General features: G+C 43.8%; 1 protein-coding gene across 4 annotated transcripts in view; it reads left to right on the forward strand.

Annotated features, from left to right (window-relative positions):
- The first annotated feature begins 33 nt into the window (after positions 1 to 33).
- The window catches only part of klhl32 (kelch-like family member 32), a 31,540-nt gene continuing 18,287 nt past the window's right edge, over positions 34 to 13,286 (forward strand). Inside the window, exons 1-4 of one of the 4 annotated variants that reach the window (XM_030394432.1) lie at positions 34 to 239; positions 1,722 to 1,843; positions 5,836 to 6,016; positions 11,344 to 11,451. In XM_030394432.1, coding sequence (XP_030250292.1) covers positions 1,821 to 1,843; positions 5,836 to 6,016; positions 11,344 to 11,451 — 312 coding nt within the window. In that variant the 5' untranslated portion in view covers positions 34 to 239; positions 1,722 to 1,820. The remainder of the gene's footprint in view (positions 240 to 1,721; positions 1,844 to 5,835; positions 6,017 to 11,343; positions 11,452 to 13,286) is intronic. The other 3 variants (XM_030394433.1, XM_030394435.1, XM_030394436.1) reach the window with 3 other exon arrangements.

A 13,286-nucleotide genomic window follows, 5' to 3' on the forward strand; every position in this document is an offset into this window, starting at 1 on the left:
CTCTCTGTCCACATTCATGTGACCGCCGTGGAGAAGGCGGGGTTATAATGTAACAATTTAGGTGCTACAGTGGAAACCAACAAAGTGTCCGTGAGAACTGAGCGCATCTGCTCGCCGCAGCGCTCCTCGTTCCTCCCGCCGCGGATGCAGGAAGAGACCAGCCTCGGACATCAAATGACATTTAAAAACTGAGGCGCCGCCAGAGGGGACGGGACCGAATCGGAACACATTCATATGAGGTGCGTAAGCTTGTGGTATATTAAAACAAGAGGCAGCCGAATACAGTACATTCCCGCAAAGCCGCACGGTGCCCTAAAAAGCAGATTGCGGTGTGGCTCGCCTGAGTGCGCCCCGTGATGGATGCAACAGGATCGCTGTGCTCGTGCGGAGGAGGCTGCTCACCGTGCTCATAGTTTTGTGGACCGAGGCGCTGGCCTGTTGCTAGGAGACCCTTTGACAGCTGAGAGCTTTTGGAAAAGTGACAGTTAATGCACTAATGGTGCCTGCCTATCTGGCAACCCAAACCTTCCTCCTTCTCCCCCACATATCAGTTGCGCGCTTTTCATGCCCGGCTCCTAATTGCCTGTTGTGCGTAAAAAGACAACATCTACCAATGTGGTTGTTTTCAGTCAGGAGATTACAGTGTTTAGCGGGGAACAATGGCCTACTTGTTGTGATTATCAGATCCTAAATATATCCACCTTCCGGATATGTTTAATCAGTTCTGAGGCTTTACGTGTCCCAACTAGAAGGTGTGAGAAATGTTGCTGAATTGAACGTCATTTGCCATCAGAACTTCATGAGCTACCCAAATTGAGGATGTGTGATGAAGCAGTGACCAATGCAGGATGGAATATTAGCCCTAGTTACACTCCTGACTTGATTTACAGACCAGGTTTCCATGAACATTTGCTTGATTTTCATTCTCCATACAAAAAAAAGAAAAAAACAACAACACACTATTATAAGCTTATGTAGGGAAAGCTGTGAAACATGCGCATGTGTTGGCCTGTTTTGGCGGTGGACCACAGGATAAGCTCCTTCTCTCCCTCATCAGTCGTGAGCAGTCGCCTGTGGCCATGCGTCTGAAGGTCATTCATACACAGATCAATAACCAGATCTGTCTGGGGACCACGCTCAAGAGCAGCCAGTAGTGCCCTCCTGTCTCCACTTAAGGTGAACCACGTACGTGCACAGGCTTCCTTCCACACAGTGGCCATTTGAGAGGACCTGGGGCGACTATAGTGTACAGTAAGTAAGTAGTATTTCAATCAGAGTATCCAGAGTAGCTTGGCTTTCTGAGTGCATCTGCGCTGACCTCTGTTTCCCTCTCGAGCTGCCGGCTATTATCTTGCAAGAGAAAGGGAGGGATATCAGATTCAGGTGTGTAGCACATTATGTCAAGGTTGTAGCTACACCACAGGGACCTGGTGTAATTTGGACTCCCAGCTTGTTTTGTAGAAGTGCTGAGCTTGTTTAGTCCCTACTCCGAGGTGCCTGTGGCTGTCGCAAGCCACTGTGCTGTAGGTGAAAAAGGGCCTTGTAAGAGCAGCCATAGGAATCGTCAAAGTCAAGAGCAGTGTGTCTGCGGGAAGGGAGAAGTCAGCATTAGGCTTGACGGGCGGTTGCATCCCTTCACGCGTCGCACCGGAGGCTGTCACAGTGCGGCTGGGTCGAGTGGATGGACTGAGTAAAGCTGACGTGCTGCTCTGTCCTATCAGGCTGATGTATGTTCCCAGTGAGGAGACTACAGTCCTCAGGAGCCACATAGCACCGTCACCCCACCTCCACCACCATCTCCTCTTCCATTGTCTAGGGGCATGCCTTCTGAACCCAGCCTCAGGTAAGTGGCCTTATCCGTCTAGACATACTGTACACAGACAGGCATGCTCAAGGCTAAAAACAATAAATAAAGAAAAAGTCAGTTGCACTTTACTGTATTATATGAACTGAGTAACGTGCTATATGTTAGATCAATATGTTCATCAATAAAGGGGTTGCCAGCACAGCTGCAGCAACCAGTTGATGAATGGAATAATCGATTTAGTCGATGGAAAGAAAATGAATTGCCAACGATTTTGTCATAATCAAAAAAGATCGAACGTTTGCTTGAATGTAAAGATTTACTGCTTCTCTTCGTCAGTTATGATAGTAAGCGAAGAGTCTGTGGGTTTGGGACTGTTGGATGGTCAAAAGAAGTCATTTAAAGATATTACTTTGGGAAACTGTGATGAGCATTTTTCATTTTTTTTTTTACACTAAACGATTAAGCAGTTAATCATTAAAATATTTAGCAGATTATGTAATAATGGTAATGGAAATAATCTTTACTTGCAGCACTGGTTGGCAGTGTGCATTCCGCACTGGCTTTCTGTTCTTATCCAGCTTATTGTGCAGCGGCGGTTAGACAAGGGTAATCCTACTTAGAGAAGTGCCATATTCTATATTTTCATCACGGTCAGCAAATCCCATGAACAGATCAAAACCGACAACATGGTAGTCCTTTTTCTTAATATTGTCAGTACAGCCTGTCTGTAGCTCGCAGGCTCACTCCCATTCATTTCATGAGAACATTTGTTCTAATGACAGAATTTTATAGGAATGGGTCATAGATATACATTTTATTTAAAAAAAAAATAAAGCTCCTGTTAATGCAGCTCGGCACTGCAGGTCTCAACAAACTTTAATCAAACAGAGGCATATTGTGTATCTGTTGGGGACTATTTTCGGCTGTGGAGATGCGGCGCCGGTGAGTATTTACAGCAGCTCATCCTGGTGGCTTACTTTTGTGTTTTCCGTTGACTTTGGATAACAATGGAGCTCTGTGGCATAGAGGAATACCATATATCAGGCTGTGGCTACACAGGCAACACTTTTCAGCAGGGTCAACTCCTGTGTTTGTCTTTATTTATGGGATTTGGTGATAACAATAAAGAATATTGCCAGACTTATTTAAACAATCTGCCTACCTTTTCCTTCAGAATGAAGCATTTTTTTTTAAAGGCACCATGTGTGAACCTGACACACTGTTTTCTTATACAGAACAATATGAAAAGCCGCCCTCACAAACAGTTTGGAAATAGGCAGGCACTTTCAAAAAATAATTAGGAAACAAATTCATTGCCATTCTTTGCGCTTCCTTTAATGAATACTTCTCTCCAGTTCTGATATAACTGATGCTAGCAACATCTATGCTAACCTCCCATGGAGCCACCATTGTTTTGTTTTTTTTCAAACAAACAGTCGCTTCTCTCACTGTCGTCACATCTAAACCCTGCGTGTGGCTGCCAGCAGGCCCTCATAGCACGCTGATTGGTCTGTACCACGGTAGTTCGGCCGTAAGCACATAGCTTGAAGCCTGGCCTGATTGTTTTTTTTTTTTTTAGATCAAATGATCATCTTGCAAATCCTGCTTCCTGGCAAGTTAAACCATCTGCAGGATTTCAGACCTCTGTGTCCTCAAGTGGCAGTATCAAAAATACACCGGCAGACAGCAATCCCCGCTTCTTAAAGACGTAGTTCACGCTGTGCCTATAAAGTGAAACTCTACCGATTGTATAAAACAAGCTCAGTTTTGTAGTCATAGGAGGTCATATTCAACACCTGAACAAAGTTGCAAGTTGTTATGTCCTCTGTGGCTGTGTCATCTTGGTTTTACCTTGGAGACCATATTCTTTTTATTGCAAGCCTGGGGGCATGAGGTTCTAGAGTGATGATTGGCTGCATTGTGGGAAAACCATCACAACCTCTGCTACTTAAATTTTGACCATTCTCTGAACAAACCATGCCTCTAAATTTTATCGTAGTGCAATACTAATATACTACAGCATAACTGAGCAAGTCCATACATTGAAACTGATGGAAGTTACATGATAATATTTTCATCTAGATGTTTTCAGATATTTATTATCATCAAGGGCACCGAGGGCTTCCATCCTTCCTCAAATCCCCCCGTACAGCCTTTCCCTCTCTGAGTTGTAAAATCGTGTAATTTCCCTTCCCCATCATCCAGCACGGCAATTTTGTCCTTTTCTCCCCGGTTCCTCCCTCCGGCAGAGTCCAACCACCAAACAAACAGCCTGACTCATCATTCATCCTACCTCTGGCCCACGGCGCGCACACGCACCCACCCACACACCCATTATTTCCTCTGTCTTACACCCCATCACCATGAAGGTGACAGAGCAAGCCTCCTGGCAGACAGCAGCATTTAGAGTGACTGCTGCAACTGTAAGTGGACAGAGATGGATTTGGATGGACAGGGTGGCATACTGCTGATGGATGGGTACAAGTGGAGAGGGACTGAGGATGGCTTGGAAAAACAGGGTATATTTGGCTCTACATGGCTCCACAGCAGTCCATCAGTCAGCCAGTCAGCCACGATCTTTCAGACGTGTTATGTAGTCTGTGTATTTGTCACATAACATCCACTGTAAAAAAGTGGAGTATTGTATTGAGAACTGTAAGACACATACTGATGGGCACAAAGTGTTCTTTGTTATTGTGGGGGCATCATGAAAGTGTCATTTGTGGCAAAGGATTTTGTGTGATTAGGAGAGTGTCACTTTGTCAACATTACATTTGATTTAATTCAACTTACTTACTCTTATTCATTTTTAATGTGATTTTTTTTAATTTACATTTTAGTTATACATCTTATAGGACCTACTGCTCTCTCCACAAGATGCTAATACTATGTGGCGTACACATTTCACGGACTGCTAATGCTATCAAAACATGTACATAAACAACAAAAATATTTTGTAAACATTTTTCTAGAGGATCTGCTCCGTCATGAAAATATTAGAAAGTCAATGAACGAATTGAGGACTGAGACCGAAATCTTAAGACACGAACATCCACAGCTAGCCAGTCTGTTAGGCAGAACCTCAGGCGAGCTGGAGCTTCGACCTACATGCTAAAACTAGCATGGCAACATGCTCACAATGACAATGCTAACTCTGATCTTAGGCAGATATTATCGTGTTTCATGTTATGTAATTTGAGATTATTGCAATGTCTTGCAAACATTTGCGGCTTAAATAACCAAATACGCTAAGTGATGAAAAACGCTTGAACAAAAGAAAGAGGAAAAGAGAGCCATATCGAAAAAAAGAAAGGAGTTGTGTAAGTGCTGTGACGTAGGGACGAGGGCGGGAATTGCTAAATGCAAAAAGGTAAAGAAGTTAGCAAAAACGATGACAATGCATTCAGCAGCATTAAGGCCAGTAGAGCTTTGAGGTAAATGCTAACACAGTAACACAATGACAATCTTAATGCTGAGCTGACATTTTACCATGTTTTATTTGATGTTTTTTAAGATTGTTGTTTAAGCCGGCTAACATTTGCTAATCCGCACTAAACATAAGTTAAAGGTCACCACATCCTAAGTAACAGGCTATTTATTATAATGTTCCTCCTCTTGTCATGCTATCTGTATGAAATTTAATGACAGTTCATCGTAATGTTTCAGTCTGTCTGGACCAAAATTGTGGGCAAAGAAAGCTAACTGCTATCTCTAGAGCCATGCTGCTAGCAACTATCTTTCTGCTGTAGTGTGAAAGAAAATCTAAATATTAAAAAAATTACACAAGAACACTATGTTCAAATTCAATGTAAGGGTGTAGTAAGCAAAATAATCTCTTTTTTCACTTAGGCAGCCTCTCCCCAATAGGAATATGTGCGGTAGTAATTGTAGTAGCCACAGTTAGATAGCTAGTTGTAGTATTATTGTCAGTGTCATTAATACTGTATAACACTTTGTTTCATCTAACTGCACTTAAACAACATATCTTGTGTGTATGTGTGGGTGTGTGTGTGTGTGTGTGTGTGTAGCAGTAGGGAGATGCTGACAGGACAGAGGCTCTGTCAGTCAAAGTCACACCAGGACTCGGTCCTCGCTGCCCTCAACCAGCAGAGGAAGGATGGCTTGCTGTGTGACGTCACCCTGGTCGCCGGCGAGCAGAAGTTCCATGCCCACAAAGCCGTCCTGGCAGCATGCAGCGATTACTTCAGGGTGAGTACTGTACCCTAGTATATATATTATAGTGCATGAAAACGTATCAATCTTACAAATTAGCATTTTTAACTGAACAGGAAGATTATGTGTGTGTTTTTTTTTTTTTTTATTAAACACACATCTTGTCTGTTTTGCATGTACAGCGGTTAGACTGCTAGAAAGGATTTGCACAGGCTGATGTTTCTATAAAAAGCAGGTATCAGTCAGGCAGCGTAGTCCGCTACTGATGTGATTGAGGTGACAATAGCGTGTTACGTAACCATCTTCAGGGCTGGCAGATTGTTCAAAACGGCCGAAAAAAACCCATCTGCACTGACCACTAATGGTTTATGTGGGGCTTACGGGGCTCTACAATGTTGCTAAGAAAAAAAAATGTACGTTTTACAGACTAAATTTGAGGGTTTTCTGTTGTGAATGTAAGCGGGTTCGTATGTACAGATGGTACCAATGTAAATAGTGCTTGCAGCAGATCATCCTTTTCCCTCCCAGCCTGGTGTTTACTTTCACGTGGTCTCTTGGCAGCTTCAGTCTGATCCTAGTTAAGCCACAGTGGTAGCTGTAGGTAAACTCGGGCTGTCAGACAACCAGACAGGAGACAGGCCGCACGGGGGGGAAATGCACCGATGAGATTTGATTTAGGGACATCGAGCAGATTAGGAAATAGAAATTAATCCCTCTTGAAAATGAGAGGCAGATTAAATATGTCCAAGTTGCCCAGGGATTATTCCTCCTGTGTGTGAGTGTGTGTGAGCGTGTGTGTGTGTGTAGGTTATTTTTGCTTCTCAGTGCCGAGAGTTGAGGGTGGGCGAGTCACACTCCTCTCCTCCTTTTGTTCGTCCTCTTCACTTTTGTTCTCCTTTCTGTTTTTTTTTTTCTTTTTTTATATGCCGCTCTTTCAAGTCCCAGCTGAGCCAAGCAGCACTGTTGTTCCAGCGCTCGGATTATTAGATCAGCCTGTTACAGTAAGCAAGAAAACTCACCCCGCTCCCCTGTTCTCCTGTAGCGGCTTAACCACATTATCTTCAGTTTGTCATCTGACTCCACTGCTGGCTTTCATTGAGTTCATTTACTGAGGACATGAAGGTGACTTGTGTCATGAATAGCGGCTGTGTTCTCTCCCTCTTCCTGCCTCTTTTTCTCACACTCAGACACACATGTAGCAGTGATTATTACACATTATCTTGCCCCGGCGGATGTGAGAGAGGTGTAATGAAATACCTGACCGGGTGCGAGTTGTTTACCCGGGACTTGTCCTGAATGTGTCACCCGCCTCCTCCGATGCCGTCACATTAGTAAGATGTCTGAAAATCAGTCACACCGGCATCGCGCCCCTCCCCAGAGCGAGAGCGCCCACACGCACACACACACACACACAAACACACACACCGAACAGACTGAATCTCCTTGCCTCCTTTGTCAGACAGACAAATATCGCCTATGAGCCCTGCAGACAGCACAGAGCTCATATCAGGAGCTATTACTGTCTCAAATACCCAAATGCCTCACGCTGTACGTACAACCTGTCCTGCTGCTTCAATCTGTTTATGAAGAAAGTGCTACTTTATGATGGACTATGCGTTATTTTTAACCACATGACTTGTGGCTGATCACTCCTCTGTGCCTTCCAATATATCTCGATTTGATAATGTGATTTACAGTAAATCTACCCATGAGGGGCCATTTAGTGTACAGCTCTCAACTCAAAGTAATCTTCAGGTCAATCAAAGTTCATTCAGCACTACGTCCAGGGCAACACCCCGAATTTAAAGTTTGAGGGTTTTGCTTGAAAGTATTTACCGGCATAAAAAAGTTTTCACGCCAGCTCAGGTTTACTTCACAATATTTAACGGTCCAGTGTGTAGGACTCTGTGGCGTCCTCCGCTAAGGATGCTGCTGTGTGTGAAAGGTCCTCTCTCTCGAGTCGCTGTTTGATCTGGAGCTCCTGTTGTCATAGCAACAAATATTTTTTACAAATAGTGAAAGCTTTTTAACAGTTAGCTTTGATCCTGATCAGACATTTTGGGGTGAACCCCACAGGTCGTTCCCGAATATTGCCTTTTGTGATGGGAACTGACTGTTTTATTATGATTTATCAGACAAATTGAACCAAAAAAACACAGCAAAAAACTGTGATATGCTGGGTGTTTGTATGTTCCTATGTTTGTCTGTATTCAAACCCTTTTGTGACATATACCCATAAATTAGTACTTTATAAGAGAATTCCATTTTGAAATATGATATTGTAAGGTAGGATATTGACGAAAGATATTATATGTATTATATGATATATAATGTATATATGTTAAATATATTAAGAATTTTATAGTTCAAAGATCTCAGGGTACAGAGAAAAACACATGGAGTTCACTGCCAGCAGGCTTCTAATCAAATTAATGTGCGTAATTGTGCACACACATCACTTACACTCTCACTTAATTCAATCTTAATAATTGAATAACAACCGTAAATGTGTGGAAACGGAAATATTGTGTAGCACAGTATAAAACACAACGATAACACCAACGGATGAAAATACAAAAATTGAATTTGCACAACAGATAATGTTCCCATGAACATTTATTATCTCCACGTGTGGCATTTCAGGAGCAAACTCTTCTTCAGACATGAAACAGGGACACACCATGCAAGTGCCTGAGCAGGGGGTCAATTGACAGGTCATGTGACCACAAAAATACATGAAATACTAGACCTTACAAATACAATTGATAAATAAAATGGATCCTGTAAGTATACTGTGCTATATTATCTAGACTGCCTTAAAGGTGCATTCAAAAATGAACTAGAATTATCAGCTGAATTTGAAGAAGTCGCAGTTTTGATGTTCTGTCAAATGCTTCTTTGTTTCAGAGATATCTACTGGAGTTAGCGTGTTAACAAGCTAGCCCCAGGCCTGAAAACCCTTTTATTCCAATGATCCAAGGCTCCTGTGCTAGTGTTGTAAACGGCAACACTCCCCTGAGCTAACAGGCTAATAGTAGCAAGCAGTCTTCAGTCCAAGATATACAGAGGAAGGATACAGTAAGTAGCAGTGAGCAGTCACTGTGATAGGTTGCCTTTATAGCTGGGAGTTTGATTTAAAAGGTGACAGATTCTTACATATTGGACCTTTAATATGTCACAACAAGCTCATCAGGTCTTGAGGAGGATGACGTGTGACATCACACGATCAGCACTCAGCCAATCACATGACGGCGATTTGGTTTTTCGACTCATGTGCCTGTAATCTAAAGAAGAGAGGATTGTTATTCAAGACAAGGTCATCATTTCAGCCTGATAACAACATTTTAGCCTGGATTAGCTATTTTTGTTTGAGGCCCAGGGAACTAATGAATGCAACATTCTAGTCAGACCACACCCTAACATAACAGAATATTATCAGTACATCTAGTAGTGTCTTTGAAAGGTTTCGTGTCTCATCGTCCGGATGTGGTTTAACAAGTTTTTTCTAGTTTCACTGGTCTTCAGAAATAGCACTTTTCTGCAATAATCACTTACGATTTCTGTGACGTGTGGCCACAGGCCCCCGGAGAGACACTAATAATTAACTCAGACATGGAAAAAAAATCTCACTGAATGTGGTAATATTTCCCTGATAGCGTGAGGGAGTCATGAGTCCTCTCTGCTATGATCACAAGAAGCACACACACATAAATTGTGCTGGCAGGTCAGGCTCACTGCAGCGCTGCGCCCCCACTGCAGCATCATGTGAAAGGACTGCAGTGAGTGAGCGCAGCTCTGTGGCTCAATGTGTCTCTGTCCTGGATCTATATCCCAAGTCGGAGGAGCCATCCGTCACCACCAGCTCTCCCTCGGCTCCTCCACCAAGGTCAGGAGCATTACTGCTGGAGGCAAACAGCTCTGCGAACACTCTCGGAGTGCCTGCCCTCAACCCCTCCGCTCACATGCAAACACACAGCGTCACAGACTCGAACGTGCAAAGCGCGGGCAGTTCCTCTGTTGCACGCACTCTTACTTTCCTATGTCCGGCCTTTGTCCCCGTTCAACTTTGTGTTTTACATTTGCGCACACACTGACCACAGCCTAGCCATCCCCTCATACCCCAGGTTTAGCCACAGGCCTTCCTGTGCTCAGTGGACCAGTGGATTTTTAATTAGCGCAGTGGTGAATCAACAAGGCTGAGCTCTGAGGAGAGATGTGCAGGCCTTGGTTAAAACACAACATGGCCTCAAGCCAGCCCTGTCCCACCCATCCTCCTCACAATAAAGAGGGGCCATTCGCTAGAGGAGAGGGGGGTTGGGGCCAGGTTTAAGTTCATGGCTGCTCTGACTAAGGGAGAATCAGACGAGATATGGGAGGGATGAATGTCGTTTTCTGTGACAGAAAGAGATGCTATCTGACGAGCCCGAGGGTTTTCAAAGCTTATAATTCTGTTATATACCAGTCTGTAGATAGTGCGGGGTGACTGTGCTACAAGTTGCTACTGTGATTAAAAGATACAGTAAGTGAAATTGCAAGTTAACTGGATCACTATCCTGAGGCGAGGAAAACTGTGGGGAACAGACAGCAGCTGGAATTACTTTTTCAAGAGCAATTTATGTTGTCTGTTTGCAATACAGAAAAGGAATATTAACTATAACCTTAAAAGCTTCATATAATTGCTGTGCTGCATTGATGACAAGACTGATCTCCATCACATCTGGCCACATCTGACCCATCATCTGCCTCTCAGTCTTTCCCCCTCCGCGCTGCTGCGCTCTGCTGGTTGCCCTGATCAATGGCTCTGTCATCCCCTCATGGTGTGACACCAGCCAATAGCTTTGATTAGCGAGCAGCAAGCTGGACTCACGCACAACGGGGTCGGACCGCAGACGCTGCGTCCACTGCTTTGATTTCACACGCAGAGTGGCGTGCATATGTGTGCGTGACAGAGGGAGAGAAAGACAGAGAGGCTGTAGCACAGAAAGTACTGATTGTGCTATTTATCGCTGCTGACCTCCGGGCCCGAGGCAGGTAAATCAATACAGGAGGGCTCCAGGATGTTGTGTCTGGCAGGTTTTGATTAACCATGATGCTGCCTTTTCAGGACATGGGCATATAAAACCGACGTCTCAGTCCGTGTATACTTGAACGACCGATATGATCAACATTGATGGAGTGGAAGACCAAAGCTGGATTGATTTCAGCATCAGTGTCTGTGATTATTGATCTTTTTTCTAATGACCCATGGCGCAGTTTGTTTTTGTTTTTTCTCTGTTTAACCAAAGATTATCCCAGATGAAATATCTGTGATGTGGTACTCCCTCAGCTAACCTCCATGTTTTGGCTACTGTATGTGTCATCAGGCTATGTTCAGCTTGTGCATGGTGGAGAGCGAGGCAGATGAAGTGACTTTGCAAGGAGTGACCAGCGTTGGACTGAAGCACGCTTTGGACTTTGCCTACACAGGACAGGTGAGTCTGAGCAACGTCTACCACAGTTGGAAAGAAACAGCAAAGGGCATTGCCTACGGATACTTAAATTCGCCATCCGCTTGTGCCTTCCACAGTGTTTCATCGGGAGGTCATAGCTGGGAAGTGCTGTTTAAAAACACTGGAGCAAAAACCACAGGCACAAGAGGTGGTGGAAGAACTTAAATTAGCAACAATTAGCATAAAGTAAATACAATTCATGATTTCAGAATATCTGGTAATTGAGAGTACCATTATATTATTAGCTAATGTATTTGTTAGGGCTAAAATTATTTGGAGGCCCAGTATTTATGTTAAGTTATGTTTTGACCTACTGTAACATCAGGTGACCCCTCTGAAAGATATTACTGTTCTCTTTAAACCTTGCCCTTTCCCAAGCAAATAGCTGGTAGCTCCCCTACTTGGGGCCTTAAACTTGTTTTAAAGGGATATTCCGGTGTAAATTTAATCCCTGGTCTAACACACCGTGAAACTGTGTTAGACTCCCTCTCGAGGGATCAAGTTAGCAGACCGCTAATTTACGGAGTTTTATCAACCTCCTATCAACGACCGCACGACAACAATACACTGCAGTAAATGGATCCAAATATAAACCGCCACCAAAAAGCCACAAATAATGCTCAGAACAGCACCAAACTTCAGCAACAGTACAAAAAGGGTCTCAGCACATAGTCCAGGGCATTAAAACTCCACTAGCTTAGCTGGATTTCTACTGAAAAGCTGACTAAATTTACCACTCTTCTGCAGCAGCTTCCTGTTGACGGGAAGTCCCGACGATTACCGAGTGCAGTAGAGTTCCGCGGCTCATGGATGAAAATGTATGATTATGACTCCATGGAAAAGCAATCAAAGTTCATATGTGTCTTACCTGCCAGTTTATTCCGGGTCGGGACTTCCCCGACCCGGAAGCTGAGAGTTGAAATCTGTTTTTAGCTTCCCAATAGAAATCCAGCTAAGCTAGTGGAGGTTAGATGCCCCAGACTATGTGCTGAGACCTTATTTGTACTGTTGCTGAAGTTTGGTGCTGTTCTGAGCATTATTTGTGGCTTTTTGGTGGCGGTTTACATTTATATCCATCTACTGCAGTGTATTGTTGTCATGCGGTCGTTTCTGAGGTTGATAAAACTCTGTAAATTAGCGGTCTGCTAACTTGATCTCGCGAGAGGGAGTCTAACACAGTTTCACGGTGGATTAAAGTTACACCAAAATATCCCTTTAAGTCTATATTGCACCGGCTAACAGCAACTGGCAGTTTTCCTCCGAATGCTATGAATCGCTCAGATCTAGTTCCCCTAGTCTTATAAACGGGGACTGATTGGCACCTCCTGAACATTACCAAGCATGCATCTTTGACCTGGCTTACTAACGATAAAATGAAAATGGTGACAATATGATGCAGAGTGTAAGTGTAATAAGGGTGCAGGCAAGTGTGTAAATTCCTCAGGTGTAACTGGTGCTTGGTTGAATTGGGCCCACGACACAGTAAGCTTCAACGATGTGTTCCAGCCTCCCAGACGCACCCACACACTCAACACAGCCCTCCAAATCAAGCTAACACTGTTTAGCTAATGTTGGTCTCCATGACAGTTCTTCTCAATTTGTTTCATGCCAATCACCAAGGCAGCCTCATCATCAAATAATGGAGACAGAGTCAACCTCACTTAGCACATTTAAATGGCTTTACTTAGACATTAACTTAGGCATGGCTAAGCTAACTAGCATTTTGCCTGCACTACCAGAATTTGGCCAAACAAGCCTCCTACCTCAAGGTTCACAGTCTTGTCTGCAGCATCGCGAGCTAACACCACCAGTGAACA

The sequence above is a fragment of the Sparus aurata genome, chromosome 17 (genome assembly GCF_900880675.1).
Source record: "Sparus aurata chromosome 17, fSpaAur1.1, whole genome shotgun sequence".
NCBI classification, from domain to species: Eukaryota; Metazoa; Chordata; class Actinopteri; order Spariformes; family Sparidae; genus Sparus; species Sparus aurata.